At 52.1% G+C, this 22,838-nt stretch overlaps 7 protein-coding genes across 7 annotated transcripts; 4 read left to right on the forward strand and 3 right to left on the reverse strand.

Moving 5' to 3' along the window:
- Positions 1 to 91: 91 nt before the first annotated feature.
- LAESUDRAFT_725048 (uncharacterized protein) lies at positions 92 to 3,193 on the forward strand. The gene is made up of 13 exons (XM_040908745.1): positions 92 to 386; positions 444 to 480; positions 536 to 676; positions 727 to 1,356; positions 1,419 to 1,626; positions 1,707 to 1,897; positions 1,956 to 2,090; positions 2,153 to 2,308; positions 2,371 to 2,491; positions 2,577 to 2,683; positions 2,741 to 2,838; positions 2,910 to 3,034; positions 3,098 to 3,193. Exons 1-13 carry the CDS (start codon positions 211 to 213, stop codon positions 3,118 to 3,120), a joined length of 2,148 nt encoding a protein of 715 aa, XP_040764880.1. The 5' UTR covers positions 92 to 210; the 3' UTR covers positions 3,121 to 3,193.
- Positions 3,194 to 3,391: 198 nt separating this feature from the next.
- On the forward strand, positions 3,392 to 5,634 carry LAESUDRAFT_116692 (carbohydrate-binding module family 43 protein). The gene is made up of 3 exons (XM_040901230.1): positions 3,392 to 3,613; positions 3,669 to 4,018; positions 4,099 to 5,634. Exons 1-3 carry the CDS (start codon positions 3,478 to 3,480, stop codon positions 5,293 to 5,295), a joined length of 1,683 nt encoding a protein of 560 aa, XP_040764881.1. The 5' UTR covers positions 3,392 to 3,477; the 3' UTR covers positions 5,296 to 5,634.
- A 956-nt stretch (positions 5,635 to 6,590) lies between these two features.
- Positions 6,591 to 8,954, reverse strand: LAESUDRAFT_749510 (uncharacterized protein). The gene is made up of 13 exons (XM_040911561.1): positions 8,926 to 8,954; positions 8,825 to 8,873; positions 8,549 to 8,750; positions 8,446 to 8,480; positions 8,214 to 8,386; positions 8,039 to 8,102; positions 7,884 to 7,981; positions 7,734 to 7,833; positions 7,500 to 7,628; positions 7,435 to 7,450; positions 7,321 to 7,378; positions 7,241 to 7,272; positions 6,591 to 7,182 (listed from the first exon to the last, which is right to left on the reverse strand). Exons 3-13 carry the CDS (start codon positions 8,620 to 8,622, stop codon positions 6,945 to 6,947), a joined length of 1,017 nt encoding a protein of 338 aa, XP_040764882.1. The 5' UTR covers positions 8,623 to 8,750; positions 8,825 to 8,873; positions 8,926 to 8,954; the 3' UTR covers positions 6,591 to 6,944.
- A 1,856-nt stretch (positions 8,955 to 10,810) lies between these two features.
- Positions 10,811 to 13,019, reverse strand: LAESUDRAFT_117138 (glycoside hydrolase family 28 protein). Its single transcript, XM_040901232.1, has 16 exons — positions 12,661 to 13,019; positions 12,583 to 12,599; positions 12,463 to 12,520; positions 12,386 to 12,409; positions 12,294 to 12,337; positions 12,174 to 12,244; positions 12,090 to 12,123; positions 11,918 to 12,034; positions 11,824 to 11,866; positions 11,676 to 11,759; positions 11,477 to 11,624; positions 11,371 to 11,416; positions 11,270 to 11,316; positions 11,130 to 11,216; positions 10,997 to 11,066; positions 10,811 to 10,943 (listed from the first exon to the last, which is right to left on the reverse strand). The coding sequence occupies exons 1-16, from the start codon at positions 12,836 to 12,838 to the stop codon at positions 10,923 to 10,925; spliced, it is 1,089 nt and encodes a 362-aa protein (XP_040764883.1). The 5' UTR covers positions 12,839 to 13,019; the 3' UTR covers positions 10,811 to 10,922.
- Positions 13,020 to 13,711: 692 nt separating this feature from the next.
- LAESUDRAFT_713654 (uncharacterized protein) lies at positions 13,712 to 14,965 on the reverse strand (the record flags this gene model as incomplete). The annotated part of the gene is made up of 2 exons (XM_040906993.1): positions 13,712 to 14,136; positions 14,191 to 14,965. The coding sequence occupies 2 exons, from the start codon at positions 14,963 to 14,965 to the stop codon at positions 13,712 to 13,714; spliced, it is 1,200 nt and encodes a 399-aa protein (XP_040764884.1).
- A 562-nt stretch (positions 14,966 to 15,527) lies between these two features.
- Positions 15,528 to 17,882, forward strand: LAESUDRAFT_725057 (amidohydrolase; the record flags this gene model as incomplete). The annotated part of the gene is made up of 13 exons (XM_040908746.1): positions 15,528 to 15,549; positions 15,751 to 15,905; positions 15,965 to 16,191; positions 16,245 to 16,546; positions 16,605 to 16,677; positions 16,739 to 16,828; positions 16,881 to 17,029; positions 17,089 to 17,182; positions 17,242 to 17,324; positions 17,385 to 17,464; positions 17,519 to 17,534; positions 17,601 to 17,779; positions 17,843 to 17,882. The coding sequence occupies 13 exons, from the start codon at positions 15,528 to 15,530 to the stop codon at positions 17,876 to 17,878; spliced, it is 1,506 nt and encodes a 501-aa protein (XP_040764885.1). The 3' UTR covers positions 17,879 to 17,882.
- A 2,049-nt stretch (positions 17,883 to 19,931) lies between these two features.
- On the forward strand, positions 19,932 to 22,373 carry LAESUDRAFT_713656 (uncharacterized protein; the record flags this gene model as incomplete). The annotated part of the gene is made up of 14 exons (XM_040906994.1): positions 19,932 to 20,081; positions 20,133 to 20,180; positions 20,228 to 20,318; positions 20,373 to 20,392; positions 20,455 to 20,544; positions 20,598 to 20,693; positions 20,755 to 20,772; positions 20,833 to 20,877; positions 20,928 to 20,999; positions 21,051 to 21,119; positions 21,165 to 21,416; positions 21,474 to 21,878; positions 21,935 to 22,074; positions 22,286 to 22,373. 14 exons carry the CDS (start codon positions 19,932 to 19,934, stop codon positions 22,371 to 22,373), a joined length of 1,584 nt encoding a protein of 527 aa, XP_040764886.1.
- Between the last annotated feature and the right edge of the window lie 465 nt (positions 22,374 to 22,838).

Genomic DNA, 22,838 nt, shown 5'->3' on the forward strand with positions numbered 1-22,838 from the left:
CCTTCGGGCATGGACGCGCTGGTGTCGACCCGCCCGCATACAGGCGCCCATTTTGAAGTCACCGCCAGTCGTGGGAACAGCGCACGCTGCGTGCACTGCCGTCGTCGCCGTCCGCAGTGCTCTCAAGTCCACCACCAGCATCGACCCGCTTTCTTTCTCTATCGCACTTGACTTGGATAGCCACCTCTCGCTTGGTTTGATATCCGCGCGATGTCGCTGCAGATCAATCTGTCAGGCCGGGACTTGACGCAGGCGTATCAGGACGTTTTGAACGGCCAGGTGGACTGGGCCGTGTTCACGTACGAAAAGGGCTCAAACGACCTCAAGGTGCAGTCCACCGGTGATGGCGGCCTGGAGGAACTCCAAGAGGAGTTCTCGGACGGGAGGTGTGTGACCATCATCTCATCACGCTGCTAGCTCACGGTCTGAACCGCACCGCGCAGGATGCAGTACGCGTTTGCACGCGTCAAGGATCAGAATGTGTGGCGAACGATTGCTCCTAACTACACAGGAACACTGACGACTATTTATTCAGAGTGAGCTGCCAAAGTTTGTCCAGATCAACTGGTGCGGCGACGGCGTCCCCGTCGCCCGCAAGGGCCTCTTCCCTACGCATTCCAGTGCCGTCGCCAACTTCCTTCGAGGCACACACGTCGTCATTACAGCTCGCAACGAGGTGCTTCCCCCTCTCATTTCCTTCCTTTCTTATCGCTAACTCTTCGTCAGTCCGACGTCACGCCCGCCCTAATCATGTCCCGCGTCGAGGTCGCTTCAGGCTCGAATTACTCCGTGCATAAGGAAACGGCACGCAAGTTCGAGCCCATCGCGCCCGTCGGCACGAACTACAAGCCCGTTGGCAAGGTCGACATCGGCGCGATCAGGAGTGCCGCAGCCACACCGGCCAAGCCCGCACTGCCCAGTGCGCCGAGGCCGGTACCGACGGCACCGTCGCCCATACCTGGGATGGGAAGGTTCCCTACCGCGAACAGGGCACCCGCGAACCCCTGGTCGGACGAGACGACGACGGCGCCGTCGCCTATACCTGGGATGGGAAGGTTCCCTACCGCGAACAGGGCACCCGCGAACCCGTGGTCGGACGAGACGACGACGGCGCCGTCGCCTATACCTGGAACGGGCAGATTCCCTACCACGAACAGGGCACCCGTGAACGCGTGGTCGGACGAGACGAAAACAACGCCGTCGCCTATACCTGGGATGGGCAGGTTCCCTATCGCGAACAGGGCACCCGTGGACGCGTGGCCGGAAGAGACGAAGACGGCCCCACCGCCCGCGCCGCCATCGGCGACCCGTCCGAATTATATGGGAGGTGCCGCTCTACCTGTGCACGCTGCTCCCGTAAGTCACAAGTCACTGCCAGAACAACACGTAACTCACACTTCGCGGATGTTCGCGTTCAGCCTGCCACGGCGCGTTTCGTCCCACTTCCTCCGGAACCCGCAGCCTCGCCCTCGCCCTCGCCCGAAGAGTCAGACCAGATTGGACCCGTGGGCACAGCATATATACCGATCAGATTGCATCCCAAGAAGCTCGTAAACCCTTTCGCCGCGATGGAGGCCAGGGCGCAGGAAGAAGCGCAGGGTGTCCAGATCAAGCCGCAGCCATCAGGTACGTTCCGCCTGCCATCGTACGTTCTCGGCGCTTTCTCACCTTGATTGCTTCTGCGACGCCGATTGCGGATAATTTAGGCAAAAAGCTGACCTGGAGCGAACGCCAAGCACTGGCGAAAAAGCAGGAAGAGCAAGAGGAGGCACGCAGCCGTGCAGCGTCGTTTCGTTCATCGCCCGCTGCGGCGTCGCCATCCTGGCAAAGTCGTCGGCTGGCTTCTCCCGAGTCGCCTCCTGCGCCTGCACCAGAGCCAGAAGAGGAAGCTTACGCTGTAAGTTTTGCTTCAAAGTGGGCAAAAGAGGAACAGTTTGATATGTTTGTAATGGTAGCCTCCTCCCCCACCTCCGCCGCCTGCTGCGACGCGTCCTGTAGTACCTGCGGCCGCACCTTCCCCTCCTCCTCCGCTCGCACCACATCCTGAGCCAGAAGAGGCAGCCGAAGAGGAAGCAGTGCCTCCTCCCCCGGTAAGTCGGACGTCAGAGGTCAATAGGAAGAACGTAGAATTCACGTTACATCCTCATGTTAGCCTCCCCCTCCCCCTCCGCCACCACCTATGCCAGCTACTCCTGCAGCAGTGCACGCACCAGAGCCAACGCCTCAGCCGGAGCCCGAACCCGAACCCGTACGACAGGCGGCTCCTCAGGGACGCGGGTTGTGCGCTATCGTGCAATTTGATTACGAGGTACGGCGCTTCCTGAAATAGAGTTGTTCGGAACAGTCGACTGAGCGTCATTCATCTGACAGGCGACCGAAGATAACGAAATGACCCTTGTCGAGGGCGAGCTAATCGAAGAAATAGAGCAGGTAGACGAAGGATGGTGGTCTGGAGTCGGCGCTGGTGGTGCGAAGCGGGGACTGTTCCCTTGTGAGTATCGTTCATCTACCATGAGATTGGCATCCGCGTGCACATCAGATCGAGATCTGACTGACACGGGTTACCTTGACTACAGCGAACTACGTAGAATTAATAGAGCAACCGGAAGAGGCCGCGGCAGCGACGCCACCGCCTGCATCTCCATCTCCACCTCCACCACCCCCGCCGCCGCCTCCCCCGCCGGTACGTGTATCTGGCTGATTTGCTGGCAGGAGACAGCATGTTGAGAAGTGTCTGTAGCCGCCTGGGCCTGCTGCGGCCCCTGCTGCGGCCGAGCCGGCGCCTGAACCGGCTCCCGAGCCTGCGAAGAACGGCGTGACGGCGATCGCACTATACGAGTACGTGAAACTCTTCTGCCATGATGTTCGGGTTGACATGGCGCGGTAACGCTGACTGGCCGTGCGTCTAGCTATGATGCATCAGAAGACAACGAGCTGACGTTCCGGGAGGGTGACCGGATCGTCGAGATCGAAGAGATAGACGAGGGCTGGTGGCAGGGCAAGGACCAGCATGGGAACGTCGGGCTGTTCCCTGGTGCGTCCATTGGATCTGCTCACTCATGTGGTGTGAATAGCTGACGGGGTGCTATATTTGCAGCGAACTACGTGCAGGTGGAATAAGGCCGCGGGGCGGTGCGTGCGTCACGACGCGAGGAAGAAGGGCCCCACAATTTGCTCGGGTTGATGGCGGAAATTTGGTTGCGCGACGGCATGATCTTGGATACGGCCTGACAAGCCCTTGCGGAGAATAGTTAGTACTGAGCGTAATATTTTCTCGGGTCAGTAGAGCACTAGGTTAGCCGTAATGAAAGGAGAGTGAGCACGAATAATTTCGCGCGACAAGGGGGGTTAACTGAACCCTGGGCAGAACACGTGGGTTGCGTTGAGTATGCTTACTATTTTTAGGGTGTGCGCTGGTACTTATACCCATTCGCGCCCTGGTTTCTGCTGATTGTCTTCACCCTCCCTCCCGCCGCCATGCTCTTCTCCCTCGCCCTCCTTGCGGCGAGCGTCCTCTCCGCCTCTGCCCTCAATCCCATCGTCCGCGACGGCTCCTTCCTCTTCGACTCCGTCAGCGGCGAACGTTTCTACCTTAAGGGTGTTGCTTATGCTGGTACGTCTCGGCCTTCGTCGACCGCTTTATCGACGACTCACCGCCCGACGTGCAGAGAACTATGGTTCCAGTCAGGCGACCACTGTAGAGGAGAGCGGCACTGTCAGTGCCCTCGACCCCCTCGCCAACGGCGACGGCTGCACGCGTGATGTCACCTACTTCAAGGAACTCGACGTCAACGTCATCCGCGTCTACCAGGTGAACGCGAGCCTAGACCACAGCACCTGCATGGAGGCGCTGGACGCAGCTGGTGTCTATGTCCTGCTCGATCTCGCGACGCCCGCTGCTGCTCTTGACCCCACCTCGCCATCATGGGATCTCCAGCTGATGACGGACTACATTACTACCATCGAAGCGTTTGGCTCGTACTCTAACGTGCTTGGTTTCAACATTGGTAACGAAGTCGTGCGTGTTTTTTCTTTTTTTGCGTCCGCAGCAGGGAAGGGGGAGCTGCGCTCTGTGCCACGTGCTGACTTGATGTGCAGATCAACAACGTAGAAGATGACCAAGCTGCGCCGTACATCAAGGCTGCCGTCCGCGACATCAAGACTTACCTGTCTGCGCACAACTACTCCCAGCTCGTCGGTTACACTGCCACGGACTCGCCCAACTCCCGTGTGACGCTTCCATACTATCTTGCGTGCGACGAGGAGTCGAGCGCGATCTTCGACTACTGGGGCCTCAACATCTATGAGTGGTGCGGCGACAGTACCTTCCAGACGTCTGGGTATCAGGCACGCACGGAGGAGCTTGCCACCCTTGGCATTCCGGCCTTCTTCTCCGAGTACGGCTGCAACTCGGTTGAGCCGAGGACGTTTGAGGATGTGCCCGTCCTTTACAGCTCGGACATGACCGACGTCTGGTCGGGAGGTGTCATCTACGAGTACATTCAGCAGGGTAACGACTACGGTCTTGTGAACATCTCGTCCGACGGTGATTCCGTCACGACTCTCACGGACTTCAACAACCTGAAGAGCTACTACACTAGCGTCACAGGCTCCTCGCTCAACAAGGCCTCATACACCGCATCCGTCACGCTCCCTGATGCTTGCCCAACGTCAAACAGCACCTGGCCCGTTGCGACCGCTCTGCCCCCCACTCCCAACAGCGGCGAATGTGACTGCGTTGCGAATGCGCTTACCTGCATCTCCACGTACTCACTTGATGATACGGATATCGGCACAGCCCTCGGCGAGATCTGCGGTACCAGCTCGGAGGCCTGCGCGAGCGTGTCTGGGAACGGCACCACGGGCACCTACGGTGACCTGTCCATGTGCAATGCGCTCCAACGTCTCAACATCGCGATGGACGTCTACTTTAACCTCCAGAGCCGTTCCGCGTCTGCGTGCAAGTGGTCATTCGCCACGACGGCTACGAACAGCTACAGCAACTCCGCAGCAGCTGCCAGCGCGACGAGTAGTTGCATTGCTGCCGATGCTTTTGTCGCTAGCACCGGCATCCCGAGCGCTACAACGACGCTCTCCGGCGCGACGACCAAGTCGCTCGTGACAACGACGGCACAGTCGACCGGCAAGAGCTCGAGCTCGTCAGGGTCGGGGTCGAGCAGCAGCGGCAGCAGCTCCGGTGCGATTCCCATCTTTGGAGACGCACCGATGAACGTGCTCTTCTTCACGATGATCGCCGGCCTGGTTGCGGGCGCGCTTGCGGTGGTGCCGATGTAAGCGGCGCACCCGGATTCAGGCGCAGCCAGCTGTAGTCTGCTCTGGTGCGGGCGCGGGCGGACTGTGGCGCTGCGTTGCGTGGAAAAATGGGAAGTGCCTGATGACGCTGTTTGGATGCTGCACGGAACGATACAGCCTCATATCTACTCTACATCAGCAAACACATGACATGTTCAGTTCAAGGGACGATTTCTTGAATTTTTTCGATATCCTACATACTCTCTAGCACTAGCCACGGGACTGATGGACACATCTATCTTCATCTATTTCTCGCCGTGTTGCGTCCTATGGCACTTGACTTACACCTAGTATAACCTCACTTTTTGACATTCGCTGTAATGCGTTTGTAGTCGGTCCTTTATCTCAATGGAGCCAGTCCCTCTTTATCTCCTCTCCAAAGATGTGGTGCGTCGAGTGCGGACACAACGTTCGGAAGCGTGTGGTGTCGGTGCTAGTACTGGTTAGCAGGGAGGCGTAGCGCGTCTGCGTTATCGGCGTGCGGTGTAGCCTCCAGCGTTATAGAGAAGATGCGAGGACCCGAGCAAGTCAACGGATGGCATGTCGCATCCGCCGTGGTAGGCCAGCTGCTACCAAGATCACCGCTCACTGTCAATGACCTGGCTTGACCTATCACTGACACTGAAACGTATAACGGCGCCAGCAGGGCGCGCTTTGGGATGTGGGAATACTTCGCAGCAAAAGTCCGCAATCTGACCTTTGCAGGCGACAACAGATGTGCATCTGGTGACTGTCATCTTGATTTGATGCTTTGTCAAGCAGACATTGTTTCGCAATTCATCTGCGGGAGTCGCTTTCGATCTATGCAAGTGAGAACTTGACGGTCCACGAGCGTTCGAAAGAGCTCGGCGTCCGGATATTACTAACAGTAGCGCCTTCTCGCTGATGATGGTGAGCTTGGACTAAGTAGTCCTGAATACTGAAATGGCTTGTCAGCAAACATGTCGGGAAGCGAGTTACTTTGGAATGTGGCGTACGCGGTCACAAAGCCTCGGGAAAGGCACGCGATGAGATGGGCTTGATGTTGCCCGGAGGACCAATAAAAGCGCAAGCTAGGCGTATAAGGTATGACAAAAGGTCAGCTGGACGGGAGCAGTTTATGCGCGACATTGTTTGGAGAAAGTGGCATGTTATGGATCAAAGCCAACGCTGAAAGCAGGATGCATCGTGTTGGTGACGTGCCGAGGCACATCCTGCGTTGCAAGCCAAGGAAGTCAGTATGGCGAAAGAATGAGCTCATATATCAGCGTATCTCGGGGTGAAATGAATTACATGTCCAGGCATCCACCTACCAAAGTGTGTCCTTGGAATCTGCGACTGTGGTTGGGCAATTCAGATGACAACAGTGTCACTTGACGAAATCGACGCGCAAGCCTGAGACACCTTCATATGATAACTGAAAACGAAAGTCGATGTCTTGATCTGTCGTTCCGAACCAATTCCAAGTTCGGATGAGCGTCTAAGTGAGACAACGTCGCATGATCTGACATTAGAGTGCGCCAAAACTGATAAATCAAGCAAGGGCCCGTGGCGACGCCTGTCAACGGAAGGGATGTCATGCATACATTGTGATACGAATGAACAGCCGATGGCCACGACCTTGTAAACCTGGCCAGGGTACAAAATGCATGCTACGGTTGGGCGATAGGGATGTCGTGCAGAGCCAGTCCCTGCTCTGCATCCTCCGTTTTGAGGCCTGAGGTTACATTACTTGCGGCTGGTGCGTCGAGGTCACTGTTAGCCAAATGTTCGTCTATGGCGTCCAAGGTCATAGTGAATAACGTGAACGAGGACGGACAAGTCGGATTTCGATTTGCAGGAGCTTTGCGCAAATTCAGCATGAGGCGTGATAGTGTCATTGATGTCAGCCTGGATTGAATCAATGCTGAGCCAGAGAGTCATGAAAATCAATGTGCAGGAGACGAACGCAGCTGTCCAAACAGCGAATGGCTCTGAGAACTGGAATGCCGTCAGTAAAGAAGATCATTCTCGTGTTGAGCGACATACAGAGGTTGCGTCGAGATGACATATTGCGATACTGACAACATTAGTGACGGATAGTATTCTGGAATGCAATTGCAGTTGATGACATGCTGTCTGACAGGAGGGCATGCGACTCACGCGAAAGACCACGCAGCTTCGCACAAGCGTAAGTGAATGCCTTTTCAGTGAGGTTAGAGACGTACTATTAATAAGCATCAAGTTATGCAGCCCGTTTTCCAGGCTGTTTTCTCTGGATTGGCGGGTTTCCAGCCATGTCAAGACAAACACGATGATATCTGCCAAGACAGATGCTGCCCTGCCACCAATTACCCCTTGCGAGACGATATGAGGCCGATCATGCTGATGCTAGTTGATTCACAACTTACAGCTGGACAACGCATTAGGCTACATATACATAGAATCATAGGGAATGAATCACTTATCATATATACTTCCTGAGATACTTGACGTCACCCAGCACGTTGCTTGAGAGTCAGGAAGTAGCAAAGCGTGCGAGCGCGTTACCACGAATGAATACTTGGAGGAATTTAGAGAAAGTATCTGCACGTTACGGCAAGTCTACTCACCGATGTTAGGGCAGGATTAACGAGGCTCAGAAGTAACACCAGCGCAAAGACAGATTTAGAACCTCTATAGATTGCATATATGCGAAGAGCTGCAAAAACTGTGGTACGTTGTCGGGATGCAGAAGATTGGAAAAAAGAAATGTTCAAGTGCTTACCAGCAGCACTGGTCAAAAGAACGGTGTCGCAAACCATCTGTAAAATCATGATCGCAATACAGCTAATGAAGCATAGATTGAGACATCTTCTCCGAACACTTGTATCGACATTTTACCTCTGTCATCAATGGTTCACAAAGTGTACGGTCGGCGCAGATGTGTAACGATCACTCACCGCCGGTGTAGACCAAGTTGCCAAGGACATCATTGACCAGACCGTGACGGCGCAGCTAAGGACTGCACTATACCTGCAGGCATAAAATAGTACACACGGGAAAGAAAGTCTGGCTTTCCATATGTAATGGTACTCGTCGCCGATGGTCAGGAGATAGTCATACAGCACGAGCACTTGAGCGAGCTTATGTCAGCATGCACCTCATTGATGACGAGATGTGCTGAAAACGTACCTTTAGCCGAGGTGTAGAGAGATAATTCCAGGAAGCTGAAGCAAAGCATATGACGCCATTCAACTCAAGACTTATAGCATAAAGATGGCAGTAGAACACGTACTTTTCCTCGAGCGTTATAGAAAGAGCCGCAGAAGGCATGTCTGGCATTTTAAGCGGTAGGAACGGAGAAAACATGCCAGCTATTTGTACCCATCTACTTGACGCTTATATACCAAGCTTCCTTTGTGGTGGAGTATTTTTTCGCATCCGTAAGACAGTTCATGTCATTGATGCAAACGATCGCCACAAATCAGAGTCCGTTCCTGCAACAACAACACAGTTAAGACTGCGCAGAAAGCTATACCGAATGTAGTTGTCTTTGCATGAGAATACGTACATAAACCGTAGCACATGCCAGCTGTCATTGACAGCTTCTTGGTTCGTGACTGTTTTTGCACTCGATCAGTACAAATGTCTTGAAGCTGCGTTGAAACGTACACAAATTGCAGCGGGTACATCTTTACGTGCTTATCAGACCACATTGCTTCCTTCCGGTGACTTCCATGACGGAGAACAAAGGATGCCACATAAAGTCATTTGAATTAAAGCTAAAATCGAAGGTCGTATAGCATGTTCGCGCCATGTGCATTGACCGAAATGCCGTGTATGGGCGGACCCCAGACAACAACGCAAGGACCGGATAAGCCATAAACGGGATCGGATGACATGTCATTGTACTTCATCTAGTGCCGCGCTTGTTAAGGGCTTACGTATAGATTTCGCAAAGACGGTGTACGTGGGTATTGCCGCAAAGAATGTCGGTGGATCGCGTCAGATGTCCATACGCTACGTTCAAAAACGCGCTCGCAGTGCAACGTCTTCTCTGTGCTACTGCCATTTCCTACCTGATCTCCAAGAGGCAAAGGTTAGTGCATAGCTCATGCATAGCGAGCCATGGTATACTGTACTATCCCATTCATCGATTGTCGGCCCCACGACTCATTCCGGCTTGAAAGTATTGACGCACGCACAGCCAGAACACAGCAAATCATAGCATGCTATACTTCTGAGCATAACGGCAGTCATCATCGGATTCAGGTATCAGAGAGGGAGATGAACTTGCGGGATGAAATTGGGATGCCGCGCACCGCCGATTGATGGTGGGCGCTGGGCGTTAGCGCAATGTGGTTTCATGATGCACGCATAATCATTGGTTTGCATAGACAAGGCGATCTGTCCGGCCGGAAATTAGGTAGTGATAGCCAATCTGCTGCAAATCATGCGGATCCGCTGCGGTGACTGCAACTGTCAAGAGGCCGTATATCAGAGACATCCGAGAAGACACTCGAGAACAGTGGAATGTTGGAAACGGATACCTGTTTGCGTCCTCTGCTATCTTACCAATGCCCCAAATTATTGGGGATACCTCTCCGTCAACACATCACGTCGACCCTCGGACCCGCGCCCTTTCAGCGCTCCAGAAGCGACCTCGTGGGCTTTTTCGTTACAGATGGCGAAGGGCATGTGGAATAGAGTCCCAGACGCTGACATCGAGCACCGCGCTACGGTGATTGGTGAGTCTCTGCTCCACTGTCTGTCGAATTTTCAGGTGAGCATCAAGAGGCGCATGGATGATAACTGGCGGAACGGATACAACAGTGCCGTGCTCGCCTGAGCGCCCCTGCGTGATCTGCCTAATTGAGAACGGCACAGACTGTCGGCTGCTCGGAGAATGTAGGACGCATAGCCCAAGGCTGGGGATGTGAAAAATTCGACTCCGTGACAACAGAATGTCCGTGCAGGGAAGCAAACGAGTCAAGGATGATGGCTGGGTTCTGACATCCCGAGCAGAACGATTGTGGCCTACGGTGGGCAATGGCAGTTGCACAGGTTCCGAGTCAAAAGCAAATGATCACATGTTGAAGAGAACATTCTGGTCACTACCATGGAGCGCTATTTCGACGCGCTGATACCAGTCTTCTTTCCTACACTGCTCGGCCTCTGTACACGGTCGAACAAGGTGTTCTCCTCTCGTGCACGAAACTGCATCGTGCAACGCAGAACGACGCCGCAATGTGCGGTGCACGCCTGGCAAGTGAGCATAAAAATGCCGTCGGTGCACGGAAAAGGAATGATAAGCTCATTTTTGGTTTCGAAATGGCGGGACAGGTGACGGGCCGTACGCACCTGTTCCCGATTGCGAGAGATGGAGGGCGACAGCCAAACAGGGCAGGTTCTTAGGTTGAGCGCCTTCGCGCTGGTCGTAAGCTGACAACACTCCCGAACAAACGCATCATTTAAAAGGAGCCCTTTCAATGAACAACATGTCAGAGCTGATATACAACGTCAAGAAGCTTGTGGCGCATTGCTTTGGTATAAAAAAGAGCGCGAACAGCCTATCCAAACTGTAGGGATGCAAGAACTCGTTAATCGTGATCTCGACATGCATCCTTGGATGGCCACGGGCTTCAAGAGGAGTTGTGCACTAGCTGCAATCAATATGATCCACCGTCGATCTACACAGAACGATCAACACCGTCGGAGAATGTGCAGAAGTGGGCCTTCTCACAGTGGCGTCATCCGAATCAATCGTGCCGGCATCACCGCCAGTGACGTCGAGCTCATCCCAGTCCCAGGTGCTGAACCAGAGAGTAACACATCCACGTTAGGCATCGTTTGGGTCCATGTGAGCTGTGACGTACCCTGAGCAGCTGCCGCAGTCGACTGTAACTCTGTACGCGCCAGAGTCCACAGTGATTGAACTCTTGCTACCGGTGAATTTGACGTCACTATAGAGCAGCTTATTCAATGACAGTCAATTTTCACATAGAACTGCACTGACCTGATCGTGGTATCGGTGCCAGGGGTGCCATCATTGTCCGGGTAAGACTGCAAGAGCAAGGGTCATGAGCTAAAAGTTGAGTCCACCAAATGCTTCCATACTTGAGTGATCAGAACACCGTATTCGGAGATGCTGGAAATCGTATTGCTAGAGTACCCAAACGTCAGAAATAACACGTGAATATTATGCAGATGGGTTCGCGCATACCCGGAATAAGTGACGTCGCTCACACTGCCGCTGGTAGCATCCGCGTCGACCTTGATACGAATACCATACAGCGAGCTGGTGACTGTATTCCCTGAGAACGTCACGCTGGAGACGGTCTTGCCGGAGGCAATGGAGCCGATGGACATGCCTAGATCCGCTGTAAGCAGCGCGAAGAGGCAAAATGATGACCTGGCGTTACCATGACCGCCGGAGCAAGTGTTATCCTCAAAGACGATGTTGGAGCCTTCGTTGATAGCGATGCAATCGTCTTGGTTCTCGACAACTATGATATAACGAAGCAAAGCTCGGCAATGCGATCGCTTTGTTCTTATATGATGAACACGCACCGCAGTTACTGATGGTTACGTCGGACGCCGAAACGTCGAAGCCCTGCAGAATTATCAGGGGAAACATCAGACAGGACAAGATAACATGACAGACGTCTGTGTTGTGGCCAAGATCATCCGTGTCGCCTGCCGCGTTGTTCACGGTGACCGAATCAATGGTCAATGTGTCGTCATTGTTGACGGAAATGGCTTGCGCGGGAGTGTTCAGTACCTATATTGACAATATCAGCCACCACGGCAAGTGCCAGCTGCTACCCGAGGCACACAATGAAGTCCTTGAACGTGCCAGATGCCTTGATCCTGGAGGGTGCAGGTTAATTCAACGCAAAGCTCGGAGTCGTGACACTTACTTCATGAAGGGATGGGGTTTAGCTTTACCGCCATTTGTACCTTCACCATCCCAGTAGTCTGCACCGTTACCCTGCATGTGCGTTAGCAGAGTCGAAGCTACGTATCAGTCTAAATTGTACATTAAACGTGTTGCCCTGTCCATCAAATGTGATGTCCGTGCCCTCTGCTTTACATCAGCAATGAGCGTAGCTTACGAGGTCATGCAACATACCGAATGTGATGAGAGGGCCGTCCGCTGAGGTTGATGTGGATGGGTTAGAAATACTTCTAACTGAATTAATTCATTACCAGTGGTGCTAGCGAAGGTCACCTCCCCGGTCATGGTGACCGAAGCACTCTCTTTGAACTAATCAGAAGGTACATGAACTATCAATCATCAATCAGGTGAACGACGACCATCTCACGTACGCTCATAGTCACAGTGTCTGCATCTCAAGAAAGCGATGAGCGGCTTGGCCAAATGTGCACGACGCGCATGCAACCCACCGCCATCAGCAACTGTGAATGCAGCAACTTCGACATCGTCGCAGTCGGAGAGGTCAGACGCAGAGTCGACCGAGTCGACAGTGCAAGTAGAGCGCTTGGCCGTCTCCACTTTCGACGGGACGGCGAAGACAATCGGTATGAGAACAATGGCAGCCAGAAGCGATACTTTGAAGAACATGGTGGTTTGCAACGACCGTCAAGGTGGCAGAATCGCGCCAGATGCTGTACCGGGCTAAGTAATGAATCGTGGCAGATCACTGTCTGCACTTTTATACGCCTGCGATGTCAGTCAGGGTCGGCCAGTTTGATAATCACCCGCCTTCCATGTGAACGTCTGAAGGGCCCAACGAAGTCCTTGGAGGCAACACATTCCGCAGGAAGCGTCGCATGCCTAGACGAGCCGGCGGTCTCAATGTCAACGCGCTCCCGAGACAGTGCGGTATCACGCGCAAATTATAGCAACGCCCGGAAGCGTGCTTCGCATGCACTGCGCGTCGCGTTCTCAGGCAGATCTACGCCTGCGGCCGAGTGGCTGCAGCGTCAGGTGTCACAGTCACCATCAATGGCAACGGTGAAAAGCACAGAATAACGGCGCAGCCGACGGGCCGGACGATTGAAATGGCCGTATGTATCATGTAGAGAAGCTGTAGAGGAAGAGATCACGCTTGATGTGGAGCATGCGCAGGAGGGCCAACAACAGCCGACGTCATTGTACCGAGCTGTTGGGAGAGGGATGGGCTCGTGATTACTGTCATATGTGCTAGAGCCAATCTGCATCAAAGCAGGCTCGTCAGGATTGCAGAGCATTTTCCAGGTCAGAAATCTCTAGGGGTCTGAAGCAACGGCCCGAGAGTTGCAACGGATAGTTGTAAGCGCCAGTCAATGCTTTACAACCGGTACGGAGCGGTCCGCCTTTCTCGTTCTTGTGGACGATATTCAAGAGCATGCGGGGCGTTACGTGCATCTTCGTGGGCAGGTGAAGGATATCATTTGTTCTGACGGGCCGACGTGAAAAGCAGGAACGGTAGTGATCCATCGGTCGCAATACCACCTAACAGAGAGTATCAAGGTATATGATACGTTTCGGCTCGACCGCAGATGCATCCTTGAGGACCACCTTGATCGGCCTGCATTCAGTACGCGACGCGATCAAGTAGTTCGACAGGTAGACCACCATGAGTTCGCGAGAATCGTCGGTCGTGTTGTCTTCCTCGATGCACAGGACAACCAGCGCACCCTGACGCGAAAGCCCGGCCAAAGCGGCGTCAACTAGGTGCCAATCCAGGAAGAAGACCAGATCCGCAGAGCCATATAGCTCGAGATCGATTTGTACGAAGTGGAGGGGGATGGCCTCTACTGCAACCAAAATCGTTGTCAACCACGAACTGGCATCTTCCGCACGGGATCTGGGTATGTTTTTCTTGAGATGTAGTTTGCGAAGATCGCGCAGCTGAGGGATGTCGCGCAACATAGTCCCTGTTAAAAGTCAGTCACAGGTGGTCACGAAAAGTATGACATATGCCTACACACCATCGCGAGACCGTGAGTTCTTAGTAGCGGAGACTATGAGATGCTGCAAGGTACGTTCAGCGTCCTGGTGGACTCTCGACAGAAGCATAGAGAGGTCCTCTACACTTATGGAAGTCTCAAGTCTGCGCAGCCATAGCTGCAGCGTCCCGTTCCCAAGAAAGCGAATGATGTTTGAGGTAACTTCATTGAGTACCAGCTCGGCAATCTGTATGTTCTGCGCTGGTGCTATGCTGAATGATGCGTCATTATCGTAGTCGTGCATCCACCGCACGTCCACCATCTGTAGCACCGAAAGCCGAGGGCAGGAGCAAAGCAATACAGGAAGGTCTGGCCCCACGAAGACCAGATGCCTGAGATGTAACGTCTCGAGCATAGCAAAGCTGGAGTGTAGACTCGGTTCGAGCGTCGTTTCCATGACAAATGCAGGATATGGGTCGGACGTGTGCGCCATGCATCTCACGTAAAGATGCCTCAAGGACGTCAGTTTTTGCAGAATTTCAGAGTAGTCTAAAGGTAAGCCTGCGGACCGAGAGCTCCTCCTGATGGATAGTGCGCGAACGTGTCGTGCGATGTAGGGAGATTCTGCGAGTAGTTGTCGGAAGCGTGCAGATGTTACCTTGTTCGGAAGACGGATTCTGTTGAAGATATGAGTTCGAGTGGCAGGTAACCAGGCTCGACAGACAAGGTTGCAAGCGGCGAGAGCGCGACGGTCGTTCCAGAGATAATCGATGATGTGATCACATATTTCTGGTGGTAGTTTCGATTCGGATAGCATGGCGCTGCCGCATTCCAAATAGTGTAAGAGCGGCTTTATGGATGTCCTTAATGCATAGACTTACTATGGAGCATATAAAGTATCTATACGTTTGTTGGGCTGATTCAACTACTTCCAAACGGTAGATGCCTGGCTTGATGTCGGATGTTGGATAAGCCCCCCCTGCCCGCTGTTGGCAGGACAAGCTGTACAATATTCTGTTTTACTGCACTGAACGATTCAATGAACCGGTTTGCTTGCCGATGTCACCGTCAAGAAGCGTAGGCTTGCAAGAGCAGATAAGTGTCAATACAGTTTCTGAGAGAGATGTTGAGCGCTGAGACGTTTTATGCTTCTTTCAAATCCTTTCCAAATCTGGTTTAGTATCCTCAAATCTGAAAGTAGATAGGAATTTAAGTACACCAAACCGGATTTATCAACGAAATCACAGGGTAAAATATGATCGCATTCCGCACGCATGTTACGAGTCGCGCAGATGGCGCGTCCTTGCTCATCTGCTTTCAATTCGACACAATACACCCATCTACTTTCAATTCGCACACAATACACCCATGCACGTATGATGTCGGGCAGGACTTTGTGCAGTATGTGTATTGACTTTTCTGTGGATTATGTGCACAGCGGCGTTCCAAGCTTATGGCTATCGGTGCTCTGGTGCTTTCGGACGTTATCTCCTCTCTGCTATAAGAGGTTGAGTCCCATGAGTCACGCATTTCTTTGCCGACGACGCTGAACGCCCCAAGGACCTATCTGAGCGCTGCTGCGGGAAATGATGTCGGACTCAGACGTTCAGGCCGGGTGCTTCGTTCGCCTTCTGCCATTTTGGCGGAAGCGTTCAGCAGCCAAATCCCACTCGCGCGTGCGGGAGGCTCCTCGCTTTGCCGAGATACCCACGGCGCTGACTGCTGGAGCTACCGGGCTTGTTCGTGATGCAGGGCTGGTGAGTGAATCAACGTGCTATATGCGTCAAGTGATTAATGTTCGACACGATCATACCAGCCACCTTACGCTCACTTCGCCAATACTTGCCTCCACTGCGAACCTGGCGCCCACAGTGCAGGTGTACACTCGGAGAAGCCTCCCGCATATGCTGCTCATGCATTGGGAGATCTCTTCCGTGCGGACGTCATGAAGACTATCGAGGACAAGATCGACGAGCTCGACCCCGAGCTGCGCGAGCTCAGCCTCGACATCCTGCATCACCCGGAGCTTGCGTGGGAGGAGAGGTCCGTGATGTCTTTTTTTCATAAAATATGTCTGACTGTCGTGGTACCTCCAGGCGCACCCACGACAAACTCACGAAATTCATGTCCTCGCACGGCTTCGACGTCACCCCGCACTACCTCGGCCTCAAAACTGCTTGGCGCGCAGTGTACACGTACAAATCCACCTTCGCAAATGCTTTGAACGAGAAAACGCGCGTGATCGGCGTGAACTCAGAGATGGACGCGCTCCCAGGTATTGGACGCGCGTGCGGCCACAATTTGATTGCCATTGGTGGCGTCGGTGTCGCGCTAGCGATCAAGGCCACTCTTGAGAAGCACAATGTGTCGGGAAAGATTATCTTGCTTGGTACTCCGGGTACGTGTATGCCCTTCGTCAATCCATATATGCATGCTGAATAATGGCTCGAACAAAGCCGAGGAGGGTGGGGGAGGCAAGATTTCTCTCCTCAAGCGTGGCGCATACAAGGAGATGGATGCGTGCATTATGTGCGTGTGGTCTTAATCTTCCTAGACTGTGTCACTTATCTAATACATACTCTCGGAATAGGTGCCATCCTTCTGGTACCCCAGTTGATCACGCCTACCTCGGCCCGTCACTGGCATGCCAGCCGATAGATGTTGAATTCTTCGGTCATGGGTAAGCAATCTGTTGAATACATCCTCTGGTTAGCAATCTAGACATGATGCAGAGCTCATGCTGCGTGGGCGCCCTGGGAGGCGCAGAATGCGCTCGATGCCGCCTTCATCGCATACTCGAATATCTCCGTGCTGAGGCAGCAAATAAAGCCTACTCATCGCGTGCATGGGATTGTGAGTGGAAAGGATTGGGCTCCTAACAGTACGTGTTCGCGCTGGAATGCTGATTTCTCTCATGAACGAAAACTGTCGGTTGACTAGTCATCCCGGATTACTCCAAGATGCGCTGGATTGTACGCGCACCGACGTGGAGTGAGGTCGAAATCCTCAGAAACCGTGTTAAAGCCTGTTTCGAGTACGTGCAGTGACCCATGTATCCTGGAATCAATCACTCAGATACTTCATTTTCTATAGAGCTGCTGCGCATGCCACAGGCTGCAAGCTGACTATTACTGAAGGTGTCGGATGCAGGGATGTCAGACAAAACAGCGTCCTTGGTAAACTTGTCGCAGCATCTAGCGTGTGACTGGTGACCGACAGTTCGAATATACCCATAGCGCATCAATTCGCGGACGTCGTGGAGCGCTACGGCATAACAAGTGTGTTCGAAGAGGGCATGGCTGCATCGACCGATTTTGTACGTCCGCGCAATCTCGCCCGAGTTGGATTCACACTAACCGCATGATCCTAGGGTGATGTCACATACGGTATGCTGCTCCATTGCACGTTGCGGTCTTAAGTCTTGTGGAGTGCTGATCAGCCTTCCACGACAGCCCTACCTGCTTTGCACCCCGGTTATTCCATCCCCTCGCTGCCTAATGGTGGGAACCACACGCCGCAGTTCACGGAGGCCGCGGGCAAACTAGAGGCGCACAAAGCCACGCTGATCACGATCAAGGGCTTGGCGATGGCGGGCTTCAGGGTGCTCGATGATAAGGCGTTTGCGGGCGAGGCGCGTATGGCGATTTTATAGGATGTCGCGCCGCGGACGTCGTGCTGACCCGTTCTGTTGTAGGTCAGAAAGGCTTGGGAGGAACAGATGAAACAGTGAGAGATGTTATACAAGATGCTTCTATAGATCGAGTTGGCGTTGGTCGCCGTGGTTTGTGCGCTATCTTATGTTGTTTCGCGCATCTCGTAGCTTGCCTCGTGGTTACTTGTGGATCGACCTGTGCGACGCGGTCACGTGTACTACAGCCCAAGCAGCCACTGGAAAGAAAGTACCGATTGCCAAATTAAGAAAAGGCAGGGAAAAAACTGTGAAACTCTGCTGTATCACCACCGTTTCTCCGCCACGATTGCTTGGCATAAACTTCATGATTTCCTATGGTATCGACTGATCTGAAGGCTTGGCTATCACGAGGGCACTATCAAATTCGGAGATTATGCAAAATGTTACAATTTGTGACTAACAGATCCAATGTCAAGAGAAAAGGCGGCGTATTCTTTTCGCGGGACGTTGGGACTGGAGAAGCCTTTCCGGGGTGGAGAGACGGTCGTCTACTTGGCAACTACCCTGGCGCATAATTGACAGTGTAATCAAACCGGAAAGGGTTGTGAAATGGTCTGCGAGAGGATCTTGGAAGGTTTTCCGAAAGTCAGACTTTCTGTCGACATCGATGTCGTGAGAAGCCACAGCATCCCAGGACGATACACGATGAGGCTTCGGTCCGTGCGATGGGCGAACAAGAAAACTCCACCATTCAACCACTACGTAAATGATGCGGTCTACCTGCTCTAGAAACGCAAACCTTTCCGGATAGAGCACCTCACACGGACTGGATACCAAGGTAAAGCTCATGCATGACTCTTGTCCAAAGCGGGGTCGTGAAGGCATTCGGGAAAGGATGAGGGCTTAGACCGACTTCTTCTAGTGCAGAAAAGGAAAACTTGCCAATTTGTGAAAGGCTGCCCTTGAAAAACCCTAGGAGAGATCAAAATTAATATAGCGAACAATTACAGCAAAATATAAGTTCCACGACATTATATAAAGCTATTCACTAAAAATGCAAGATGGTTTGCCTAACCTTAACCTTAATACTGGACCCCGGCCACCAGTTAAGTTCGTGAGAAACTGCATGGGTAGCATTCTGTCCTTACCATGCAGATGAACTCAGTGATGTGCCAGCGTGTTGTCTGCCTCTCTCTATGCTTATTCCTGTAGTGTGAGCGATGAACTGAGTTCAACTCACACATTAAGTCATTGAACTCAAGAGGCTGAGCCAAGCTGAGTTCTGGACTCAGACAGCTCATCGACTTATCTGATGGCTGTGTTCCATTGGTTGCTATAAGAAAAACTGTCCTGGACTGGACTCAGACAGCTCACCAACTTGTCTGATCACATTATATAATGTGTGATGGCTGTGCTCCATTGGTTGCTGTAAGAAAAACTATCACGGGACTGCTGCTCAGCACAACACAACACATTGAATTTCATAATTGTTGTTGCATTTTGAACTGTAACATGGTCAACTATTCCCACCTGGCCTACAAGCACACATATTGGGCCAGACTTCAGCCCGTTTTGCTTCAGCTGGCTTCCATTTTTATATGTGGTGGACTCGGAGCATCGAGTTGACAGTGAGTTTGGTGACTCACCTTGACTCACGCCCACACTAGATATAATGCACAGAGTATATGGCTCTGCTACAAATATACCACCATATGCTTTAGTGTGTATGCTCAAGATAGATAAAATATATAACATTGATTTGCTATAACAATACATATGTCAAGTCCCAGGTTTGGAGTATGCGATGTCAATTGTATTGAAGATGAATCCTTTTCACAAATAAAATACCAGTTCCCATTTTGATTGCATATTACACAGTGAAAAATGGCTCCATGTCTCCGGTGGATTGCTAAGAGAGAGTATTGAGCACTGATTAATGACTCCTTACTTACATTCTAGGCTACTATTTCCCAATATCGGCAAATTGTCCGTGTTTGGTGATTGACGCTCCCGATGTACCTGGGACATGTGATTCTCACTTGTTGTCCCTATTCTGCTGTCGTAGCTTCCAGCAGACTTTGGACCAGGCGATGATTGCCGCTTTCCCATAAAACAGAACTTCTGCTACAGTCATTTTTAACAATGTTTCCGGATGTTTTCACCCTCGCACCCTGACTTCCGAATCCCTTCAGCCGCTGTAGAGGAGACAAGCTCATCGTACGCGTATCAGTTGCCCACCTTAGCAGATGACGCTGCTCATCGATCCTGGCTTGTGTCTTCCCATATCTCGCGGCGCGACTCGGTGAGCGGAACCGTCTTTCTGTTCAACCTGCACTATAACAAGTCTATGCAGATATCTGCCGAAGCCCGCACATCTTCAGAACACCATACGCGCTTGTTGGTGAGTTCAACTTCAATACGCTCTCCACTAACATTGAGATGTTCCAGAGTGATGGCGGCCTCAGGCAACCAGTTCCCTCCTCGAATGCTTATGTCCGTGGATCTCCTCCTGAGCATTTGCCTTCTCAGCGCTTTGGCGGTGAGCACACGTCTTTTGATACAACATGCATTCATGATTCTTCTGCGCATATAGCCCAGCACGGTCCCTCCGTGGTGCGTATTCTGCTCCAGGCTTCCTTTCGACGCACTTTTGGGCTTGACTACTCTATGTACAGCCCAATCATCGACAACCACCATCAAGAAGCTGGCTCCTGTCATCGACCGAGGCACAGGCCAATGCTTCACATGCATCACCTGAATTGGAGGTATCTGTCACTTCTTCTTTGATATTTGATATCGGTTTATCTGATGCATGCAGAGACGTTATATGCGCGTTCATAAAAAGCCAGCCATACGGAATTGTGGTCCCGATCAAGCCATGGATGCAGCTTCTATCATTCATACTGCGACACAGGTGAGCAGGTACATCTCACCGGTCACAGCTTCTGGGTTGATTTTCTCTTTGCTCTCGCCAGGACCCATCATCTCTGCAGGTGAGCACTCTTGGGCGAATACACTTCGATAGCCTGCCAATTCTCATATTGCACCGACAGCTCCGTCATACTAGTGAGGAGACGCGTGATTTTCGCTCTTCACATGTATGTTTCTCTTCGATCCACGGACATTTATGAGGAATTTACCCAAGTAGACTGATCATATGGAAATTGACGATATGGGTATTGTCGCATTGGGTGGCAACATCACCAGCCAGCCCTCCAGAGTACGTGCTTAGACCTTCGGGCAGGAAGTTCTTGACAATGTGTCTCGGCAGTTTCCTATTGAGGAAGATCATGAACCTCAACATGACATACGTCCTCCGTCGTGGCATCCTGGAACGACGGTAATGAATGATGCTGCTATACTTATCTTGGTATTGATCACTCAGTTCCAGGCCAGCGACCGTGATGTGAACATTGCGCAACTGTATGGGCGGTTGCAAGACGTTGATGACAGAATGACTCGCTACAATGAGGTTCTGCTGAATCTTCAGCGTACAAGCGAGGCATACCTTTCCGCTCTTGCGGAAGATATTAGGTCGATGCGTCTAGCAGGCTCAACTGGAGAGAAACCTGGGGATTGTAGTAAACAGGATGATCAGGAACAACACAGCAAAGATCATGCTGCGAACTATCTTAGAGTACGTCTTCATCTCAAAGTCTCAATTGATCTGTTGAATAGCCCTTGCACTTTCCAGAAATGCATACACCTTCATTGCTTCTTGATGTTTGACTTCACCAGCACTAAGAATGTTCCCCCTCCTCCAAGTCGACATCTCATGGAGGCCCTTGTTCACCAATTGAACCAGGGAACTCCGTTTCTTATGCCTTTTCGCTACGATTGGCTGAACCGCTTCACCACGACGTACAACTGTTGTGTCGAGCAAGCCTTTTACAGAAATTTTTGGGCATCTGTGGACAGTTGCAAATACAATGTCGCGTTGATCCCGGAACGCTATCACTCGTTTGACGAGTTCCTCAAAGTCTTTCGAATGCACATGGCACACCTCAGGAAATGCTGGATTCAGCAGAAACGCCCTTGTCAGGATGGCCAAGATCGCGTCCGAGCGAAGCATTATTCGAAGAACAGCCGTAAGCTAACTGTAAGTCCATGCATTTGCTCCCTCCGTCGCAACGCATCCGATTGACTTTGCTCAAGACATTCAAGAACCGTCGCAATGCAACATCTTACATTCCTGCCCCGGAGGGTGCTCGGGTATACGATCTTATTAACATGATAGGTACAGCAGGCATCAGTTCTGACGAAGAATTTCCAACGCCACCGGGTCACGGCCGTCAGTATGTCATCTTGACAAGCCATGGAGAGCATCCTCGTTGGTTAATCTATACCATTATCTGGACCTCATACATGCTGCCACTCGCAACCCTAATGGTAATCCTATATGCAAGAGAGTCCGCCAAGAACGAATGCTCGCGCATCCGTCTCCAAAGGCTCCAAAGGGACTGCCAAGTGACTGCTATGACTCATCGTTCCTCAAACGGTGTACAGTCATGAAGAGATTCCTCCTAGATGCCAAATCAATGATGGAATTGGACGATTTGTGGAACAGGGTGCAGGAGTTGGGGCCCAGTTATGAGAGCTTGCAAACGAATGTGTGGTCCTCCCAGTAATCGTTCTAAAGTGTATTATTTAGGTACCTCTCTGCTCTGTGCTTATCGATGTTCATCTCACGAATTGCTGCGTGACGGAGATGATGTTCCAGGGAGAAATCGAGAGCATAGTATCGCTACTATGTCTCATATAGTGATGCTTCTACCTCCTGTGGTATAGCGCACGCACTCGTAGATACTTTTCTTCCCTTCCTCATCGGCTATACATATATCATTATCTCTTCTGATGTGGACGGTGTTTCGCAGTTTGACGCAAGGCTGCCGAAGCTGGTGCAGTGTCTTCATTCATAGATAGACTGCGTTCTATGAGTACAACGCAGAAGTGCCGCAGGAAGGGCAATTCCAGGGGCACGTCATGACAACTTGCTGCCGCGTCCTCTCTGGGATGCCGATGTTGGCGAACAGACATCGTGGACACTATTCTTATTAAC

This window comes from Laetiporus sulphureus (assembly GCF_001632365.1).
Source record: "Laetiporus sulphureus 93-53 unplaced genomic scaffold LAESUscaffold_16, whole genome shotgun sequence".
In the NCBI taxonomy this organism is placed as follows: Eukaryota; Fungi; Basidiomycota; class Agaricomycetes; order Polyporales; family Laetiporaceae; genus Laetiporus; species Laetiporus sulphureus.